Source organism: Bombina bombina, chromosome 2 (assembly GCF_027579735.1).
Source record: "Bombina bombina isolate aBomBom1 chromosome 2, aBomBom1.pri, whole genome shotgun sequence".
Classification (NCBI taxonomy): Eukaryota; Metazoa; Chordata; class Amphibia; order Anura; family Bombinatoridae; genus Bombina; species Bombina bombina.
This window is the reverse complement of record NC_069500.1, coordinates 355,306,385-355,329,502: the sequence shown is the minus strand read 5'-3', so window position 1 is coordinate 355,329,502 and position 23,118 is coordinate 355,306,385. Positions and strand designations below refer to the sequence as shown.

The 23,118-nt window shown below is 44.0% G+C and overlaps 1 protein-coding gene across 3 annotated transcripts in view; it reads left to right on the top strand.

Annotated features, from left to right (window-relative positions):
* The window catches only part of KDM2B (lysine demethylase 2B), a 1,014,988-nt gene that overhangs the window by 250,496 nt on the left and 741,374 nt on the right, over positions 1–23,118 (top strand). For all 3 annotated transcript variants that reach the window (XM_053701743.1, XM_053701744.1, XM_053701742.1), the window contains exon 5: positions 6,685–6,863. In XM_053701743.1, the coding sequence (XP_053557718.1) occupies positions 6,685–6,863 (179 nt within the window). The remainder of the gene's footprint in view (positions 1–6,684; positions 6,864–23,118) is intronic.

Here is a 23,118-nt window from a genome sequence, read left to right as displayed (position 1 = left end):
TTCGAAGTCGTCAGACTTTCCATCCGGGGGAGTGGGAACTCCATCCGGAGGTGTTTGCTCAGTTGATTCATCGTTGGGGCAAACCAGAGTTGGATCTCATGGCGTCTCACCAGAACGCCAAGCTTCCTTGTTACGGATCCAGGTCCAGGGACCCAGAAGCGACGCTGATAGATGCTCTAGCAGCGCCTTGGTTCTTCAACCTGGCTTATGTGTTTCCACCGTTTCCTCTGCTCCCTCGACTGATTGCCAAAATCAAACAGGAGGGAGCATCAGTGATTCTGATAGCACCTGCGTGGCCACGCAGGACTTGGTATGCAGACCTAGTGGACATGTCATCCTTTCCACCATGGACTCTGCCTCTAAGACAGGACCTTCTGATACAAGGTCCTTTCAATCATCCAAATCTAATTTCTCTGAGACTGACTGCATGGAGATTGAACGCTTGATTCTATCAAGGCGTGGCTTCTCCGAGTCAGTCATTGATACTTTAATACAGGCACGAAAGCCTGTTACCAGGAAAATCTACCACAAGATATGGAGTAAATATCTTTATTGGTGTGAATCCAAGAATTACTCATGGGCTAAGGTTAGGATTCCTAGAATATTGTCCTTTCTCCAAGAGGGCTTGGACAAAGGATTATCAGCTAGTTCCTTAAAGGGACATATTTCTGCTCTGTCTATTCTTTTGCACAAGCGTCTGGCAGAGGTTCCAGACGTCTAGGCGTTTTGCCAGGCTTTGGTTAGAATTAAGCCTGTGTTTAAACCTGTTGCTCCCCCGTGGAGCTTAAACTTGGTTCTTCAAGGAGTTACGTTTGAACCCCTTCATTCCATTGATATTAAACTTTTATCTTGGAAAGTTCTGTTTTTGATGGCTATTTCCTCGGCTCGGAGAGTCTCTGAGCTATCTGCCTTACAATGTGATTCTCCTTATCTGATTTTTCATGCAGATAAGGTAGTTCTGCGTACCAAACCTGGGTTTTTACCTAAGGTGGTTTCTAACAAGAATATCAATCAAGAGATTGTTGTTCCATCATTGTGTCCTAATCCTTCTTCAAAGAAGGGAACGTCTTTTACATAATCTGGACGTAGTCCGTGCCTTGAAGTTTTACTTACAAGCTACTAAGGATTTTCGTCAAACATCTTCCCTGTTTGTCGTTTACTCTGGACAGAGGAGAGGTCAAAAAGCTTCGGCAACCTCTCTTTCCTTTTGGCTTCGGAGCGTAATACGCCTAGCCTATGAGACTGCTGGACAGCAGCCCCCTGAAAGGATTACAGCTCATTCTACTAGAGCTGTGGCTTCCACCTGGGCCTTCAAACATGAGGCCTCTGTTGAACAGATTTGCAAGGCTGCGACTTGGTCTTCGCTTCACACTTTTTCAAAATTTTACAAATTTGATACTTTTGCTTCTTCGGAGGCTGTGTTTGGGAGAAAGGTTCTTCAGGCAGTGGTTCCTTCCGCTTAATCCTGCCTTGTCCCTCCCATCATCCGTGTACTTTAGCTTTGGTATTGGTATCCCACAAGTAATGGATGATCCGTGGACTGGATACACTTAACAAGAGAAAACATAATTTATGCTTACCTGATAAATTTATTTCTCTTGTAGTGTATCCAGTCCACGGCCCGCCCTGTCCTTTTAAGGCAGGTCTAAATTTTAGTTAAACTACAGTCACCACTGCACCCTATGGTTTCTCCTTTCTCTGTTTGTTTTCGGTCGAATGACTGGATATGACAGTTAGGGGAGGAGCTATATAGCAGCTCTGCTGTGGGTGATCCTCTTGCAACTTCCTGTTGGGAAGGAGAATATCCCACAAGTAATGGATGATCCATGGACTGGATACACTACAAGAGAAATAAATTTATCAGGTAAGCATAAATTATGTTTTTGTCTGGTCCAGGCCTTGACTCAATTATCTCCATGGTCACAGGGGGCAAGGGTGCCCTCCTACCGCAAGGGTATATGAACTAATCTAAGGATTCTGATGAAGCCCATGTCAGCAGTCCTTCGCTAAGCCAGAGCAAACCAAGAGCTCTTGGAAGCCGGCTCAGTCCCGGAATAAATCAGAGCAGAGCAAGAAGCCGCCCGCCAAGTCTACGTCGGCATGAAGGGGTGATCCCCGGTCCTCTTCTGGATCTTGTGGGGGGGCAGTTTGTCGCTATTTTCAGTTGCTTGGTTCAGGGATGTGCAGGATCCATGGGTCCTGGAGGTCATAGCTCAGGGTTACAAGATAGATTTTAAGTCTTAGCCACCCAGGGGCAGATTCCTCCTGTTTTCCTGACCAGAAAGGAGGGAAACCTTTCTGGGGTGTGTACCGGATCTGTCCTCTAGGAGTTATTGTCCCGGTGCTTATCGCAGTGAGAGGTTTGGGATACTATTCAAACCTTTTGTGGTCCCTAAGAAGGAGGGAAATTCTGTCCGATTGTGGACCTAAAGTGCTTAAGCAGGTTTTTTAAATATCCCCTTGTTGGACACAATAAGGTCCATTCTTCCCCTTGTTTGAGAGGGGTAGTTAATGACCACAATAGATCTGAAGGATGCTCCCTTCACCTACCAATCCTCAAGGACCTCTTCCAGTTTCTAAGGTTTGCATTCCTGGACCAGCACTTCCAGTTTATTGCATTTTCATTTGGTCTAGCTAAAGACATTTTTCCAAGAGTGAACCATTCGGAATATCTCTTCTGTCTTCTTCAATCCCATGGATGGCAGATATTCTAGAGAGAGTTCTCTTGTATCAAGTACCAGGGTAGAATTTTCAGGTACTATAATAGTCTCCATAGACATGATATTATTTCTAACAGACAAGAGACATTGCAAGCTAGCTTCAACATGTCTTGCCCTCCAGATCTCTGTGTATGGAGGCGATTGGTCTCATGGTGTCCAGCTTGGACATAATTTCCTTTGCCAGGTTTCACCTCAGACTGTTGCAACTGCGCATGCTGAACTAGTGGAACGGCGATCATTCTGATCTGTCTCAACAGATTTCTCTGGACAACCAATCGGGAGAATCGTTCTCTTGGTGGTTTTGTCCTGAGCACTTGTCCTGAGGGACGTCCGTCTCAAGACCATCCTGGGTGATTGTGACTATGGTTGCGAGTCTGTCAGGATGTGGAGCTGTTTGGGGTGCCAGGAAGGCACAGGGCCTCTGGTCTCAGGAGGTTAAGCTCCCTCCTGATCTCATTTTGGATCTTCGGGCAATATACAATGCTCTGAAGGTTTGGCCTCTGCTGGGTTTGTCCCAGTTAATCAGATTCCAATCAGACAATATATCCTCGGTGGCTTACATCAACCATAAGGGGGGAGCAAGAAGCTCCCTAGTTATGAGGGAAGTATCTCGGATTCTGGTGTGGGGGAGACCCACATTTGTTTGCTGTCAGCGATCCACATTCTGGGTGTGGACAACTGGGAAGTGGATTTCCTCAGCAGACAATCCTTCCATCTGGGAGACTGGTCTCTCCATCCCGAGTGTTTGCAGAGATTTGAAAGAGGAAGATCTCAATAACGTCTCAATACCAAGCTACCCAGATATGGGTCGAAGTACAGGGATCCTCAGGCGGAGCTAACCGATGCATTAGCCCTGCCTTGAAGGTTCAACCTAATTTATCCTTTCCGGCCGTTGCCACTACTTCCTAGTGTAGTGGCTCGAGTTAAGCAGGTGTCAGTGATACTGATTGCTCCGTCTTGGCCGCGAAGGATGTGGTCTACAGATCTAGTGGGGATGTCATCATCTCCTCCATGGAAGTTGCCTTGTCAGAATGATCTGCTGACCAAGGTCTTTTTGTTCTCAATGTCTAGATTCTCTGAGGCTGACTGCGTGGAGATTGAACGCTTAGTCCTAGCCAAGAGAGGGTTTTCTGAGTTATTTTTACTCTCATTCAAGCTCGTAAGCTGGTTGCTCATCGCATCTATCATAAGGTGTGGAGGACCTACTTAGTCTGTTCTCCAGGATGAACTGGTGAAGGGCTTTTCTGCAAGTCCCCTGATTTGACAGTTTTCAGCCCTGTCTGTGTTACTGCACAAGAGGTTCACTAAGCTTCCAGATGTGCAGCCATTTGTTAAGGCTCTGCTGGGATCAGACCTGTGTTTAGATGTCAGGCTTCTCCTTGGAGTTTAAATCTTGTTCTTAAAGTTTTGCAACGGGCTCCGTTGGAGCCTATGCATGAAGTAGACATTAAATTGTTGTCTTGGAATGTTCCTTTTCTACAGGCTATTGCTTATGCACACAGAGTTTCTGTGATTGCTGCCTTGCAATGTGTCCCTCCTTATCTGGCTTTTCATGCAGATAAGGCTGTTCTACGAACCAAGTTAGGTTTCTTCCTAAGGTTGTGTCAATTCACAAAACAACGTATTTGTGGATGTGGTTTGTGCCTTGAAGTTCTATCTTCGGGCCACGAAGGAATTTAGAGAAATCTCTTTCTCTGTTTGTTCTCTTTTCCTGGAAGCGTAGGGGTCAGAGGGCCTCTTCGACTTCCTTATCTTTTTGTCTGAGGAGTGTCACCCGTTTAGCATTGAGACGGCGGGACATAGGCCTCCTCTGAGGATTACGGCTCATTCTACAAGAGCAGTGGTTTCCTCTTGGGCCCGTTAGCATTCCGTTTACTCTAGAGCTTGGGTAAATGTTTCCCACAAATAAGGAATGCAGCTGTGGACTCTTCCTATATTAAGATGGAAAATATAAACTATGCTTACCTGATAATTTCATTTCCACTTGTATGGGAAAAGTACACGGCTTTTAAATGTTTTCTTCAGGCACCTTTTCACCCTGATCTTTCTCCTACTGTTCCTTGTTCCCTCGGCAGAATGACTGGGGTTATTAGGAAGTGGGGGAGGTATTTAAGCCTTTGGCTGGGGTGTCTTTGCCTCCTTCTGGTGGCCAGGTTCAGTATTTTCCACAAGTAAGGAATGCAGCTCTGGACTCTTCTCATACAGATGGAAATGAAATGGTCAGGTAAGCATAATTTATGTTTTTTCTGTAGCGTAGGGTCCCCTCTTGGGGTAATATTTTTTCATAGTGTAGGGCCCCATCCCTCCCTCTCCTTTCATAACTTTTCTGTATTTTATGGAACCCTGTACCTCCCTTCTTCGCTCCACAGTGTCACTCTTTTGTAATGATCAGCGATTTGGCTTCATATGGTAAGGGAGCTCAGTCATATGTAGGCAGCCTTATACCCTCTGGTTGTGGCATTGGGGACAGCAACATGCACCTCTGTAAGGCAATATGTCAACACATTATGCTGGACAAAGTACTGTGTGACGTATTACCTATGTCCATTTGAAGCAAGGGGTTAAATGTCTGTGCCCTATTTAGGTATGAATCATAGTGCTATATTGTGGTTTAAGATTATTTGTCATAAAATGTCTGTGCCTGACAGCTTAAATGTTGAGTTTAGAAGGCAACACAGGTTATATATTTGCTGTTACTCTAATCCAGATATAATTCTCACATAATGAAATTATTATCTGGTTACTATTTTTAGCAGGTTCCCCTATGCTTTAAAGAGATTAACCATATTAAACTGTTTCACTGAACCATCTCTACCGCCCATCTTAAACATTAATGCTCTTTTGATTTTCTGAAATATTGAGGTGGCTTTTTTGTCTCCCTTAATAAAGGGACATACATTCTAGTAACCATTTTGGTGATTTTTTTAAAAGCGCATACAGAAAGGCCTGTGTAGTCCAAGCATATTCTATTAAAGTGCCAAAATAGTCAGAAAATTACATCTTTTAATCTGTTAAGAGTATGTAATTGTAAACACACAGTAGAGCAGGGTCGATAGTCATACAATTACTGCAGATTAGAGCATTTAAACTATTATGGCCCTTTTAAGAAACTCTCTGAAGTGTTTAAAAAAAACAAACAAAAAAATCTTATATGCACCTTTTAAACCAGAGTTTGAAAAAGTTATTTTTATTTTTAGGATGTTGCCAGAATATTCAGTAGATACTTGCACTTTAGGTGTGTTTTGTTTTAGAGAATGAAGGGATATATATGTGTGTATGTAAAATTAGCTATACATTTAGGATGCCAAAGTAGAATTCTAGAATTGATGGCTTCTGATATTTGTCAAGCCCTTTTTCATGCACATGGGCACATAGGGATTCTGGTGCCTACACACTGTGCGTGCACTTGCCTTACACTCTTGCTTGTGTATAATGTGCATGCTCGTTCAGCTTTGTATGCTTTGAGATCATAATAAGAGCTTTTATTATCATGGAAAGTTTATTATAACAATATTCTGTGGATATATAGCCGCCAAAATAAAGTTGGAATATTGGCTTCTGTGACTGTTTGTTGTTGTTGTTGTTTTGTTTGCAGTATGTATGTGTATGTATGTATATATATATATATATATATATATATATATATATATATATATATATATATATATATACACATATATATATATATATATATGTGTATATATATATATATATATATATATATATATATATATATATACACACACTTCTATATTTAACACAAACAAACATGTAATTTTATGTAAGTAAAATAAAAAATCAAAAGCATCAGCAATTATTTTAGTTAAATTCTATTATTTTACCTCCTATTACCTTGTAAAAATGGCTTCAGAAAAAGCTATTTTATTAAAGGAGAGTATGTGTGCTTTGTAGAACAAGGACTGTATACTTCTCATCAGTTTTGACACCGTTTCTTGTCCTGCAGGGAGCCGGCGCATCGTTGATGTAATGGATGTTAACACACAGAAGGGCATTGACATGAGCATGTCACAATTTGTACGATACTATGAAACTCCAGAAGCCGAAAGGGATAAATTATACAATGTGATAAGCCTGGAATTCAGCCACACAAAGTTAGAAAGAGTGGTCAGGAGACCCACTGTGGTATGGCAGATTTGTTTGTAACTCTCTTAACCAGTTATTACATTTACTGTAATCACAACAGTATTATATTTGTCAACAGCACTGTATAATTGTGTGTAATTACCACAAGTTAAATGCAGATTATAGCTGCCTGTTTTGCATTTTAGCTTCAAAACAGCTTCCCAGGATGTTATTGTCCTGAAATGTAGAGCAGTAAATGCAGCGAATGACCAATAGAAGCACTGTTAGCTCTAATTGATTATGGAGATGAAATTCTCCTCAGTTAGAAATGTAAAAAAAGATATTATTGCATGAAAAGGATTAAAGGAATATAGTCATTAACATATTTTAAAACCATAGTGTAAAATAAACTTCAAAAATGTAATGAAAATAACCCCTTTTATTCTTTTTTGTTTAAATTAAACCTAAATGTTCCCTGCTAACAAGTTAGTCCATTGCTTGAAAAGATGACTAGAATTTACCATTCAGGGGAAAAATGTAGATGAACAGTTGCTAGTCCACTTAATGTTAAATATCCAAAAATGTCTTACTTGTCTTCTGCAATTACTCACCGGCTTGGGAGAAGCAGCAAGTGCTGTAGTTCTATTTCATCTAAGAATGATTACTGTTTTCTAAATTGAGTATGTTCTCTACATTAACATTGGTAATTCCTCTAAAGGCTACAAACCCGCCATCACAAGGCTAACAGGGCAGGTCTGACATCCCCCACTACATGCTTTGATCTGAGATGTGCTCCACATTAGACTGTTCTCTTTAAACACAATGCATCCAGAGCAAAGTGCTGTTTGAAGTGAACAGTCAAATATGCAGTAGCACTGCATAGCAGCAGTGCATTGATTGTTAACTGGCTCTCAGAGATTTTTTTCAAACCTACCCCCTAGCCTTTTCCAGTCTGCAAAGCTGTTTTTTTCTGAATGTAAGACGTTCTTATGAGTAATGCACTTTTTATTACTACATTTCTATGTTAGACTAAGAGAAAAGGAAACAAATTTATTTGAGACATTTTTACAATTTTGTTTTTGTCTCCGCTAATTTGCAATGCAATTTTAAGCTACTGCACTATATTATAAAACTTTAAAAATTGCTTTATTCTCTAGTTAACCAACACATTGCAGTTGAACTGGTGCTTTAGTGTAACTGCCTAATATAAAATTGAATTTTATTTAAAAATGACCTGCAGAAAAATTTTCACTAAAAAAATCTCATAGCAGAAAGTGAAAAAAAGTTCTGCCCATGGGCCGACATCAAAGTTCTGACCTTGAATTCTGATCTTATTGTCTGTGTGCCTATAGCTGCGCTCAAAACTGGAGACTCTAAAGTTAGACACATGATAATACTTGTCACTTATTAAAGAGACAACCTACCCTTATTTTCTTCTTAAACGGGGAGAGTCCACAGCTGCATTCATTAATTTTGGGAATTCAGAACCTGGCCACCAGGAGGAGGCAAAGACACCCCATTCATAGGCTTTAATACCTCCCCACTTCCCTCATCCCCCAGTCATTCTTTGCCTTTTGTCACAGGAGGTTGCCAGAGAAGTGTTGGAAGATTAAAGATAGTCTCTTATGGAGGGTAGTACTCTTCGGAATGGGACTGGAGTTTTAAGTAGTCCTGTCAGCCTCTCAGTGAGAGCATGGGTGAAAGTTAGAGTCCGGAGATGCAGGGGGAGTCTTTCTGCAAAACCATCCCGACTCATATTAACAGCTTCTTAGCAATCAGCGTTGATGAGTTTCGCTGCCTGCTTTATTCACTCAAGTCTATGTCAAAAGCGAGGCTACTATCTGTCACACTTGAAGGACTGTGTTCCTGTTCCACGGCGTAGATTCCGGTAAGATTGTTTAATTTTACTTAGATATGTGAATTGTAATGTAAACGAAAGAAGTCAGGGTCTCAGTGGGACTACTTTATCTTATGGAATCGAGGGTTGATATCTCCTGAGGGGGTTATTGAGCAGGGGGGACTTTAATCATGTTTGTTATGTGATTCTGTCTGCTATTGTATAGTGATATTTCGGCTCATGGCTATATTGGGACATAATGGCCTTTTTTTGTCAGGCTGCGTGGTCCTTGTGGCTTTGGTGCGCTTTTCTTTGGCCTGCATGGTGTACCTTGTGACCATGCGTGGTCCCGTTTCTAGTCTCCATTTCCGTATTCCTTTTCATGTGACGATGGAGAGAGTCTGTTTCGCTAGTTGTCTGGGTCATAGGAGGTGGTGAGTGCCCCAGCCATTGGGGGTGTAAGGTGCCAGGTTTTTTTTTTTCATATCCATAATTTCTATCCTAGTTATGGAGGATTTCTGACTTTTTGAAGACGAATGTCTCTGATTCAGATTCTACTTCTTGCGAAGAGTATGAAATGCCCCGGGTAATCCATGCCCATCAGTTATGTTCCGCATGCCGCTTTAGAGTGCTCTTTTCTCCCGAAATAGGGAACTTAGAGTCCGCTGAGCCATCCGCCCCTGGGGACCCCATATCCCATATCCCATGAGCCGAGTGCCATAGATCCTTCTTTGGTTACGCAAGCAGGTGTCCCTAATGCGTTACCCCTTCTCCAGAAGGCGGCTTGTTTCCTCCAGAGGTTACGGCATGGTTCCGCAATGCCATATCTATGGTATTGGCGCATTTACATCTTCCTGGTAGGGAGATGCTGATGAGATACTGTCCGTGTTCCGTGAACCAGGGCTTGTCAGGAGAGGGATCGTCTGGGTCAGATCAGCCTTCTGGGGAAGTGGTTTCCTCTAAATCTTCAGGGGTCCAATCCTCGGGGTCGTCAGTTCCCCCGGCGGAGGTAAGTCTTCCTTTTCGTTATAGATTGGCGCGCCTTTGTGTCCTGCAGCGGCATATTTTGGCAGTGCTGGAGGATCCCAGTCCTGATGGGTTGAGGGGTCCTCGGTCTTCCGTGCCAGACAGCAAGCTGGGTTAGACGTGGGGGGGTGATGTTAATCTCCTTGTCTCCCTTTTCTTTTTTTCTTTGGGGTATCTTTTTCCAGTTTTGAGCTTCTGGAGATTGGGGTCTCTGATTGACTAGTCCTGTTAGTGTACCCACTATTTTTCCGAGAGGGGTTTCCGAGATGTTGATCCAGATGGATCGTTTGGAGACTATATTACAGACTTTTTTGCAGAGGTGCGCTGTTACTTGTAAGCTTCTTAGCTGTTGGTCTTGGGGGTATTATCCCTTGAGTATTGAGGAGTTATATTCTCTGTCTCTGGGATGCCTGGTGAACGTCCAGTGTCCTAGGACCTTTGGATGTGGCTGCGATTGCATCTCCTAGGATTCTCTGTATGAGGTATCCCTATGGATCCTCAGGGGTTCCTAGTTGGTGACCGGCTCCGGTTTACTGGTGCCCGATTTTTCTGAGACATGGGTTTGCTCCCTCAGGTGTTGGGTCTTCTCTTATCGGAGACTTGGAAATGGCCTGATGGTTATTTTAGCTATCTAGCAAGCGGGAGATTGATCTCTTATTACAGCTATTTCCACTCTAGAGGTGGGCTCACTGGCTGTTTGTTTTTCTACTGGGCCTCTTCAGTCGGTTTTGTTTCTGCCATCTGTATGAAGACGCACGCTCCGTGCCTGTGGGTGGGTGTGCAGTTGTCTTTTGCATCCTCCTCCCCTTAGAGAGTTTGGGGTATACCACAGTATCCGTCTGATGCACGAAGGGGGGTTCCCTCAGTCTTGCGTGAACGATGGGGCGGATTCTGGTATCGTACTAACACTGTTGTTTTAGTGTGGTCTCCCTTTTGTCTGGGAATGTACCTTCCTGTAGGGAAGGGATCTGGGTCTGGGTTCTGGAACCTGAGATCATACTATGTTTGGTTCTGGCTTAGTAATTTAGCATGCCAGTATTGGTACGTATGGTCGGGGTTTGCCTACCCTTTGGTACTAAATTTACCTTCTTTCCTCGTTTTTGGAGATCTAGTTGGTCCGGGGAATTATTTATTTCCCTACTTTCGGACATACCAGTTGTTTTTGGTGCTGGGTCCATTGCCTCGATGAAGCAGCCCATGTAGCCTAATTGTGGCTTTGCAACTCAAAGGTTGTTGGTTCGAATCCAGCTGCTGGTGCTGGTTATCGTTTTAGGGTCTGAGGTCTGTTGGCTCGGTTGCTCTTTGACTGCGTTTTTTTCTACAGAACTTGTGATCTCTTCATAGGTGTAGTTTAGCGCAGTATTTTACTCAGCAGGGAGCTGTTTTCTGCTGCGTTTTGGATGCTTTCCCTCTTTCGGTTCGGTTCTGGCTTAGTAATTTAGCATGCCAGTATTGGTACATATGGTCGGGGTTTGCCTACCCTTTCATTTCATTTCCATCTGTGGGAGGAAAATCCACTGCTTCATTCATTATTTGTGGGAATTAAGAACCTGGCCACCAGGAGGAGACAGAGACACCCCAGCCAAAGACTTAAATACCTTCCCCCCATTCCCCTCATTCCCCCCAGTCCTTCTTTGCCTTTCGTCACAGGAGGTTGGCAGAGAAGTGTCGGAAGATTGTGTCGGAATATTTGGAGTAGTCTCTTTTGAAGGGCAGTACTCTTTGAAATGGGACTGGAATTTTAAGTAGTCCTGTCAGTCTCTCAGTGAGAGCATGGATGTTAGAGTCCGAAGATGCAGGGCGAGTCTTTCTGCGAACCCATTGATGAGTTTTGCTGCCTGCTTTTATGCTCTCAAGTCCATGTCAGGATCGATGCTACTACTCTGTCACACTTGAAAGGCTGTGTTCTTTTTCAAGAGTGTCATGGTTTTTTCCCTGTTTTGTTTGCCATGTGCTGCTGGCAGCCATTTTACTCACCTCTCTTGATGACTGGTGCATTGTGGGGGATGCTGCTCATTTCCTGCACTTCCTTTTATGGCCAGACTGGTGTGCATCATCTGTGTGAGACAGGATGCAGTCTCAGAATTGTGATGTCATCCCTTATTATTTAAAGGGCCTCTGTTCAGTATGCTTTGCCTTTGCATTGTCTTAGACCTGTTTGTGAGAGTTCCTGTGTATTACCTGGCTGTCTGACGTCCTTCCTGGTTCCTGATACCTGGCTTGTTCCTGACTCTGCTGTTTTCCTTGTTCCTGATTCCTGCTTGTCTGACTATTCGCTTTGGCTCCTGACTCGGCTCGTCTGACTACCGGCTCTGGTTTTGACTCCTGGCTTGTTATTTGACTTGTGGACTTTTTATTATTTTTTTGTTATTAATAAAGGTGTGATTATTTTTGCACTTCTCGTTTCAGTCTGATTCCTGGCACCCTGACATTACGCAAAGGCCATGAATTCTGATGGTGCTAATAATCCACCTTTACCTGCCATCATTTCCAGAATGGATGAACAGGATCACCGCTTGGATCAATTTGCACTAGCCCTGCAAACCCTGCTGACTCGCACTGCACATTTGGACCAAAGTGTCCCACAAGTTATGGCTGCTCCTATTTCCGCTGTTGCACCAAGTCCTACCAGGAGCATGTCCGGTTCTGCAGCTCTACCTCAGCGATATGGAGGCGATCCTATTCAGTGCAGAGGGTTTTTGAACCAGGTGGGCATTTACTTTAAGATGTTACCTCAGGCGTTTCCCTCTGACAGAGCTAAGGTGGGATTTCTCATCTCGTTACTCTCTGACACAGCGCTTGCCTTGGCTAATCCTTTGTGGGAGACTAATAAATTTGTGATTTCAAATTACCCTGAATTTGGGGCCTCCTTTCGAAGGGTATTTGATTTTCCGGCTCGCTCCTCCTCTGCTGCTAAACGACTCATGTCCATTCAGCAAGGTACAAGATCTGTTGCTCAGTATGCTATTGAGTTCTGTACGCTTGCCGCAGAGGTTGGTTGGAACAATAAAGCCCTTGTTGACGCCTTTTGTCATGGACTCTCTGATGCGATTAAAGACGAAGTTGCTGCCAGAGATTTACCAGAGGATCTCGAGGCATTGGTGTCTTTTTTTATCCTAATTGACATCAGACTCAGAGAGAGGCCCTCTTTCAAGGAGCGCTTGCGGAAGCCTCCTGTTCCGTTGTCTCCTACGTGTTCGTTCCCACCCATGCCTCCCTCTCCTCCCATGCCTCCTGGTCCCTTCTGAGCCGATGCAGTTGGGATTCACGCGTCTCTCCGCGGCGGAGAGGGCCTTTAGGAGGAGAGGCTTTGCCTCTATTGTGGGTTACAGGGCCACCTTTTTGAAGTCTTGTCCTACACGGCTGGGAAACGCTCACACCTAAGGTCCAGTCGGGGGCAGACCTTGGGTGGTTTATCCTCATCCCCGGAACCGCTTAAGGAGGAACCTTTGGACACGGTTGTCCTTTCCTGGGTGGACCCCTCCATAGTCACCCAGGCTCTTGTTGATTCCGGTGCTGCGGGCTATTTCATTGACAGTGCTTTTGTATCAAAGCACTCCATTCCTGTTTTGCCTTGTCTTGTCCATGGCTGTTGGGGCTCTCCATTTTGAAACCCTCCAGTTCCAGGTGATAAACTCTCCGCATTTTCCGGTTGTTCTGGGTTATCCCTAACTCCAAAAGCACAATCCCAGTCTTGACTGGCGCAGGTCCGAAATTTTGTCGTGGTCCCCGCAATATATTTCCACTTGTCTTTGGAAACCAGTTAAAGTCTTGTGCACTTCTTCGGTATCTCAATTGCCAGAGGAGTACAGAGAGTTCCTAGACGTTTTTGACAAGGTGTGTGCCGGTACGTTGCCTCCTTACCAGTCTTACGATTGTGCTATAGACCTGCAACCCGGAGCCATTCCTCCTCGAAGCCGGGTTTACCCTCTGTCTGTTGCAGAGAATTGTGCTATGGAGGAGTATGTTGCCGGTCCTCTGTCGCGGGGGATCATCCGCAAATCCTGCTCTCCTGCAGGGGCTGGCTTCTTCTTTGTGAAGAAAAAGGGTGGCAAGTTAAGACCATGCATCGATTATAGGGGTCTTAATCGTCTTACCATTAAGATGCTTAACCTATTCCGCTCATTACGGAACTCTATGACCGCCTCAAGGGAGCTACGGTCTTTACTAAATTTGATTTGAGAGGAGCGTACAATCTCGTTAGGATCAAGGAGGGCCACGAATGGAAAACAGCGTTTAACACCAGGAGCGGGCATTATGAGTATCTTGTAATGCCCTTTGGCCTATGTAATGCTCCTGCTGTTTTCCAGGAATTTATTAATGATGTCCTACGAGATTTGTTGCAACAGTTGTCTTACACTCACCCACACTTGAGGCTCATCGTTCTGATGTTACACGGGTTCTTCAGAGACTATGTGAGAACGGCCTGTTTTGTAAACTCGAGAAATATGAGTTCCATCAGACTCAAGTAACCTTCCTAGGTTATGTTATCTCGGTTGCAGGGTTCTCCATGGATCCTGACAAGTTATCTGCAGTTCTGCAGTGGCTTCGCCCAGTTGGCCTGCGGTCTATTCAACGTTTTTTGGGGTTCGCCAATTACTATAGAAATTACTATAGAAAGTTTATTAAAAAGTTTTCTTCCTTGGTTAAACCTATCACAGACTTGACTTGTAAAGAGAATGATCCACTCCATTGGTCACCTACTGCCATTAAGGCCTTTGATAGTCTTAAGACTGGCTTTGCTGCCGCTCCTGATCTGGCTCATCCTAACCCTGTCCTGCCTTTCGTTCTTGAGGTTGATGCGTCTGAGACTGGAGTAGGTGCCTTCTTGTCTCAACGTCCTACGCCTGATGGTTCCTTGCATCCGTGTGGTTTCTTCTCTAAGATATTGTCTCCAGCGGAGTGCAATTATCAAATTGGCAACAGGGAATTACTAGCCATAATTTTGTCACTCAAGGAATGGAGGCATCTTCTTGGGGGTACTAGCGTGCCAGTGCTCATTCTTACTGACAACAAGAATTTAACTTATCTATCTGAAGGAAAACGTTTGTCGCCCCGGCAGGCAAGATGGGCACTATTTTTGTCTGTTTAATTATGTGGTCTCCTACCTGCCTGGTAGTAAGGATGTTAGTAATGATGCCCTCTCTCGACAATTTTCGCCTCTGTCCAACAAGGAGTCTGTACCTACTCCTGTTATACCTCCTGACCATATTTTAGCTACCATACATACTAATTTGACTTCTCCCTTGGGGGAGGAGATTCTAGCTGCACAAACCAATGCACCTCCTGAGAAACCTAGTGGTAAGTGTTTTCTTCCTGAGAATCTTCGAACTAAACTTTTGCACACTTACCACTATCCTAAAGCCGCAGGTCACCCAGGCAAGAAGCAAATGATTTGGTCTGTCACTCAACAATTCTGGTGGCCAGGTCTTCGTTCTGATATTGTTGCGTATGTTGCCTCCTGCTCAGTTTGTGCACAGAATAAGACTCCTCAACGTCTTCCTGTGGGTCTTCTTCAACCTATTGCTAATGGTGAGCATCCTTGGACACATCTTTCCATGGACTTCATTGTCGAGCTCCCTGTTTCCAATGGCAATACTGTTATCCTTATGGTGGTTGACCGTTTTTCTAAAATGTCACATTGCATTCCCTTGATGAAGTTGCCTACCGCTCAGGAGCTTGTTTCAATTTTTGCTCCGGAGGTCTTCCGTTTACATGGGTTACCCAATAATTGGTCTGAACTGTTACCTTGGGCAGAGTTTGCTTGTAATAGTGCTATAAATACTTCCTCCAAGTTATCCCTGTTCATGGCGAATTATGTGTTTCAACCATCCTTGTTGCCAGATTCATTCATGTCTCAGGGTATTCCGGCTTTGGAGGAGCATCTCCTGCAACTCCTTTCCATGTGGGTGCAGATTCAGGATTGCCTTCATCGTTCTATGCAGCGCCAAAAGTTCCAGGCTGATCGTAGGCGTCTGCCCGTGCCTTCCTACCAGGTTGGTGAGAGAGTGTGGCTGTCCTCCCACAACTTGAACCTTCGTGTGCCTTGCAATAAATTGGCTCCCCGTTATGTTGATCCTTTTCGAATACTCCGACGGGTCAATCCTGTGGCCTACGCTCTTGACCTTCCTCCTGCAATGCGCATCTCCAATGTTTTTCATGTCTCCCTCTTGAAACCATTGGTTTGTAATCGGTTTACCACTGTGTTGCCTCGCCCCGTCCTATCTTTGTTGACAACGATGAGGAGTATGAGGTCAGCAGCATTATTGACTCTCGTATGTCCAGGGGCTGTGTACAGTATTTGGTTCACTGGAGGGGCTACGGTCTGGAGGAGCGTTCTTGGGTTCCCTCCTCTGATGTTCAGGCTCCCGCCCTCCTCCGTGCCTTCCATGCCCGTTTCCTCAATAAGCCTTTTGTCCTCCCGCGGGGGAGGAGTCATTGAGGGGAGGGTACTGTCAGGGTTTTATCCCTGTTTTGTTTGCCATGTGCTGCTTTCAGCCATTTTACTTGCCTCTCTTGCTGACTATGGTGCATTGTGGGGGATGCTACTAATTTCCTGCACTTCCTTTTATGGCCAGACTGGTGTGCATCATCTGTGTGAGACAGGATGCAGCCTCAGAATTGTGATGTCATCGCTTATTATTTAAAGGGCCTCTGTTCAGTATGCTATGCCTTTGCGTTGTCTCAGACCTGTTTGTGAGAGTTCTTGTGCATTACCTGGCTGCCTGACGTCCTTCCTGGTTCCTGATCCCTGGCTTGTTCCTGACTCCGCTGTTTTCCTTGTTCCTGATTCCGGCTCGTCTGACTATTCGCTTTGGCTCCTGACTTGGCTCGTCTGACTACCAGCTCTGGTTTTGACTCCTGGCTTGTTATTTGACTTGTGGACTTTTTATTATTTTTTTGTTATTAATAAAGGTGTGATTATTTTCTTTCATGTAATTGGCAAGTCTCCATGAGCTAGTGACGTATGGGATATACATTCCTACCATGAGGGGCAAAGTTTCCCAAACCTCAAAATGCCTAACGGGATCTTTTTCATAGGTTCTCTGTTATCTGTTGTAGAGATTCATCTCCTACCTCCCTTTTCAGATCTACGATATACTCTTATATACCATTACCTCTGCTGATTCTCGTTTCAGTTCTGGTTTGGCTTTCTACTTTATGTAGATGAGTGTCTTTTGGTAAGTATGTTTTCCTTTATTAAGACACTCTCAGCTATGGTTTGGCACTTTAAATATAAAGTTCTAAATATAATGTTTGTACTTATATTAGCCATGATTCAGGTTTATCAGTATATTTCCTTTTTGCAGACTGTCAGTTTCATTTTGGGAAATGCACATATATATATATATATATATATATATATATATATATATATATATATATATATATATATATATAAAAAAAAAAATTCTTACCTGAAATTTTTCAAATTGACTTTTTTCTAAATTGCGGGCTGTTAGGCTCGCGGGTGTGCAAAATGCTATAATTTATTGCTTCATTCTTGGCGCGAGACTTTTTGGCACGAGAATTAAGTTCGTTGACGTAGTTTCGTCATTTCCGGGGTCTTAGTTGGCGCCGAGAATTTTTAAGTAGTTGTGTCATCTATGACGCTTGTGTTTGTTGCAGACGTTTTTGGCGCCAAAAATATTTCTCTTGTAAGGTGTATCCAGTCCACGGATTCATCCTTTACTTGTGGGATATTCTCCTTCCTAACAGGAAGTGGCAAAGAGAGCACACAGCAGAGCTGTCCATATAGCTCCCCCTCTAGCTCCACCCCCCAGTCATTCTCTTTGCCGGCTCTAAGCAATAAGGGTCCCTCTCGGGAGGGTATAGTGAATGTGGTGTTACAATTGTAGTTTTTGTTTTCTTCAAGCAAAAGTTTATTTTAAATGGTACTGGTTTGTACTATTTACTCTCTAGCAGAAAAGAGACGAAGAGTTCTGCAGAGAGGATGATGATTTTAGCATGTTGTAACTAAAATCCACTGCTGTTCCCACACAGGACTGAGGAGTACCAGAAAACTTCAGTTGGGGGGAACGGTTTGCAGATTAGACTGCAATAAGGTATGTTCAGTCATTTATTTCTAGACAAGACTGTGATAATGCTAGAAGAGACTGACAAGATCCCCATGAGGGAAGAGTAAGCTTTATTCAGAGACTAAGTATGGAATAACAAGCTTACATAACAGGGCTAATTTATGCTGGTTGACACTATTTTATCGCAAGTTGACACATTTTTATGGCAAACGATTTTTACTAATAAATATCGTTTTTTCGAGACACTTTGAAGGGTCTTTTGATTTTCTTTCAGGGGTTGTTACCCACATGGCTAATATTATAACTCTTGGGAGTGTTTCTTAGGCCTCACAGCACCGGAGTAAGGTGGGAGGGGCCTAATTTTGCACCTCAGATTGACTAGATCTTCAGGTTGTGTTCACATGGAGGCTCCTGCTACAGTTTGAGGACCCATAAGAAGCTTTTTCCCCATAAATCTGACTTCTAAGGCAAAGTAGGGCCACAGCAGAGCTATGGCAAGGTGCTAAAGTTGTTTTAACCGGTCTGTTAGCTTACTATTGATCCGGTTTGGGCATTAAGGGGTTAATCGATTTTTTTGCTAGTTGTGCAATCTTACCAATGCTTTAGGTACATACTGTGAAAATTTCAGAAAGTTTGGTGCATTTTTCACTGTTTTGGAAAATTGTGTGCTTTTTTATGACTTAAAGGCAAAGTAACGTTTCTCCAACATAGGTGTGTCCGGTCCACGGCGTCATCCTTACTTGTGGGATATTCTCTTCCCCAACAGGAAATGGCAAAGAGCCCAGCAAAGCTGGTCACATGATCCCTCCTAGGCTCCGCCTTCCCCAGTCATTCTCTTTGCCGTTGTACAGGCAACATCTCCACGGAGATGGCTTAGAGTTTTTTAGTGTTTAACTGTAGTTTTTATTATTCAATCAAGAGTTTGTTATTTTAAAATAGTGCTGGTATGTACTATTTACTCTGAAACAGAAAAGAGATGAAGATTTCTGTTTGTAAGAGGAAAATGATTTTAGCAACCGTTACTAAAATCGATGGCTGTTCCACACAGGACTGTTGAGAGGAATTAACTTCAGTTGGGGGAACAGTGAGCAGACTTTTGCTGCTTGAGGTATGACACATTCTAACAAGACGATGTAATGCTGGAAGCTGTCATTTTCCCTATGGGATCCGGTAAGCCATTTTTATTACAGAGTAAATAAGGGCTTCACAAGGGCTTGTTAAGACTGTAGACATTTTCTGGGCTAAATCGATTCATATATAACATATTTAGCCTTGAGGAATCATTTAATATGGGTATTTTTGTAAAATAATATCGGCAGGCACTGTTTTAGACACCTTATTCTCTAGGGGCTTTCCCTAATCATAGGCAGAGCCTCATTTTCGCGCCGGTATTGCGCACTTGTTTTTGAGAAGCATGGCATGCAGTCGCATGTGTGAGGAGCTCTGATACATAAAAAAGACTTTCTGAAGGCGTCATTTGGTATCGTATTCCCCTTTGGGCTTGGTTGGGTCTCAGCAAAACAGATACCAGGGACTGTAAAGGGGTTAAAGATAAAAACAGCTCCGGTTCCGTTATTTTAAGGGTTAAAGCTTCCAAATTTGGTGTGCAATACTTTTAAGGCTTTAAGACACTGTGGTGAAATTTTGGTGAATTTTGAACAATTCCTTCATACTTTTTCGCAATTGCAGTAATAAAGTGTGTTCAGTTTAAAATTTAAAGTGACAGTAACGGTTTTATTTTAAAACGTTTTTTGTACTTTGTTATCAAGTTTATGCCTGTTTAACATGTCTGAACTACCAGATAGACTGTGTTCTGAATGTGGGGAAGCCAAGGTTCTTTCTCATTTAAATAGATGTGATTTATGTGACACTGAAAATGATGCCCAAGATGATTCCTCAAGTGAGGGGAGTAAGCATGGTACTGCATCATTCCCTCCTTCGTCTACACCAGTCTTGCCCACTCAGGAGGCCCCTAGTACATCTAGCGCGCCAATACTCCTTACTATGCAACAATTAACGGCTGTAATGGATAATTTTATCAAAAACATTTTAGCCAAAATGCCCACTTATCAGCGTAAGCGCGACTGCTCTGTTTTAGATACTGAAGAGCATGAGGACGCTGAGGATAATGGTTCTGATATGCCCCTACACCAGTCTGAGGGGGCCAGGGAGGTTTTGTCTGAGGGAGAAATTTCAGATTCAGGGAAAATTTCTCAACAAGCTGAACCCGATGTGATTACATTTAAATTTAAGTTGGAACATCTCCGCGCTCTGCTTAAGGAGGTGTTATCCACTCTGGATGATTGTGAGAATTTGATCATCCCAGAGAAACTATGTAAAATGGACAAGTTCCTAGAGGTCCCGGGGCCCCCAGAAGCTTTTCCTATACCCAAGCGGGTGGCGGACATTGTAAATAAAGAATGGGAAAGGCCCGGTATACCTTTCGTCCCTCCCCCCATATTTAAAAAATTGTTTCCCATGGTCGACCCCAGAAAGGACTTATGGCAGACAGTCCCCAAGGTCGAGGGGGCGGTTTCTACTTTAAACAAACGCACCACTATACCCATAGAAGATAGTTGCGCTTTCAAAGATCCTATGGATAAAAAATTAGAAGGTTTGCTTAAAAAGATGTTTGTTCAGCAAGGTTACCTTCTACAACCAATTTCATGCATTGTCCCTGTCACTACAGCCGCGTGTTTCTGGTTCGATGAGCTAGAAAAGGCGATCGATAGTGATTCTCCTCCTTATGAGGAGATTATGGACAGAATCCGTGCTCTCAAATTGGCTAATTCTTTCACCCTAGACGCCACTTTGCAATTGGCTAGGTTAGCGGCGAAAAATTCTGGGTTTGCTATTGTGGCGCGCAGAGCGCTTTGGTTGAAATCTTGGTCAGCGGATGCGTCTTCCAAGAACAAATTGCTTAACATTCCTTTCAAGGGGAAAACGCTGTTTGGCCCTGACTTGAAAGAGATTATCTCTGATATCACTGGGGGTAAGGGCCACGCCCTTCCTCAGGATAGGTCTTTCAAGGCCAAAAATAAACCTAATTTTCGTCCCTTTCGTAGAAACGGACCAGCCCCAAGTGCTACGTCCTCTAAGCAAGAGGGTAATTCTTCTCAAGCCAAGCCAGCCTGGAGACCAATGCAAGGCTGGAACAAGGGAAAGCAGGCCAAGAAGCCTGCCACTGCTACCAAGACAGCATGAAATGTTGGCCCCCGATCCGGGACCGGATCTGGTGGGGGGCAGACTTTCTCTCTTCGCTCAGGCTTGGGCAAGAGATGTTCTGGATCCTTGGGCACTAGAAATAGTCTCCCAAGGTTATCTTCTGGAATTCAAGGGGCCTCCCCCAAGGGGGAGGTTCCACAGGTCTCAATTGTCTTCAGACCACATGAAAAGACAGGCATTCTTACATTGTGTAGAAGACCTGTTAAAAATGGGAGTGATTCATCCTGTTCCTTTAGGAGAACAAGGGATGGGGTTCTACTCCAATCTGTTCGTAGTTCCCAAAAAAGAGGGAACATTCAGACCAATCTTAGATCTCAAGATCCTAAACAAGTTTCTCAAGGTTCCATCGTTCAAAATGGAAACCATTCGAACAATTCTTCCTTCCATCCAGGAAGGTCAATTCATGACCACGGTGGATTTAAAGGATGCGTATCTACATATTCCTATCCACAAGGAACATCATCGGTTCCTAAGGTTCGCATTCCTGGACAAGCATTACCAGTTTGTGGCACTTCCGTTCGGATTAGCCACTGCTCCAAGGATTTTCACAAAGGTACTAGGGTCCCTTCTAGCGGTGCTAAGACCAAGGGGCATTGCAGTAGTACCTTACTTGGACGACATTCTGATTCAAGCGTCGTCCCTTCCTCAAGCAAAGGCTCACACGGACATTGTCCTGGCCTTTCTCAGATCTCACGGGTGGAAAGTGAACGTAGAAAAAAGTTCTCTATCTCCGTCAACAAGGGTTCCCTTCTTGGGAACAATAATAGACTCCTTAGAAATGAGGATTTTTCTGACAGAGGCCAGAAAATCAAAACTTCTAAACTCTTGTCAAATACTTCATTCTGTTCCTCTTCCTTCCATAGCGCAGTGCATGGAAGTAATAGGTTTGATGGTAGCGGCAATGGACATAGTTCCTTTTGCGCGAATTCATCTAAGACCATTACAACTGTGCATGCTCAGTCAGTGGAATGGGGACTATACAGACTTGTCTCCGACGATACAAGTAGATCAGAGGACCAGAGATTCACTCCGTTGGTGGCTGTCCCTGGACAACCTGTCACAGGGGATGAGCTTCCGCAGACCAGAGTGGGTCATTGTCACGACCGACGCCAGTCTGGTGGGCTGGGGCGCGGTCTGGGGACCCCTGAAAGCTCAGGGTCTTTGGTCTCGGGAAGAATCTCTTCTCCCGATAAATATTCTGGAACTGAGAGCGATATTCAATGCTCTCAAGGCTTGGCCTCAGCTAGCAAAGGCCAAGTTCATACGGTTTCAATCAGACAACATGACGACTGTTGCGTACATCAACCATCAGGGGGGAACAAGGAGTTCCCTGGCGATGGAAGAAGTGACCAAAATCATTCAATGGGCGGAGACTCACTCCTGCCACTTGTCTGCAATCCACATCCCAGGAGTGGAAAATTGGGAAGCGGATTTTCTGAGTCGTCAGACATTTCATCCGGGGGAGTGGGAACTCCATCCGGAAATCTTTGCCCAAATTACTCAATTGTGGGGCATTCCAGACATGGATCTGATGGCCTCTCGTCAGAACTTCAAGGTTCCTTGCTACGGGTCCAGATCCAGGGATCCCAAGGCGACTCTAGTAGCACCTTGGACCTTCAAACTAGCTTATGTATTCCCGCCGTTTCCTCTCATCCCCAGGCTGGTAGCCAGGATCAATCAGGAGAGGGCATCGGTGATCTTGATAGCTCCTGCGTGGCCACGCAGGACTTGGTATGCAGACCTGGTGAATATGTCATCGGCTCCACCATGGAAGCTACCTTTGAGACGAGACCTTCTTGTTCAAGGTCCGTTCGAACATCCGAATCTGGTCTCACTCCAACTGACTGCTTGGAGATTGAACGCTTGATCTTATCAAAGCGAGGGTTCTCAGATTCTGTCATTGATACTCTTGTTCAGGCCAGAAAGCCTGTAACTAGAAAAAATTACCACAAAATATGGAAAAAATATATCTGTTGGTGTGAATCTAAAGGATTCCCTTGGGACAAGGTAAAAATTCCTAAGATTCTATCCTTTCTTCAAGAAGGTTTGGAGAAAGGATTATCTGCAAGTTCCTTGAAGGGACAGATTTCTGCCTTGTCTGTGTTACTTCACAAAAAGCTGGCAGCTGTGCCAGATGTTCAAGCCTTTGTTCAGGCTCTGGTTAGAATCAAGCCTGTTTACAAACCTT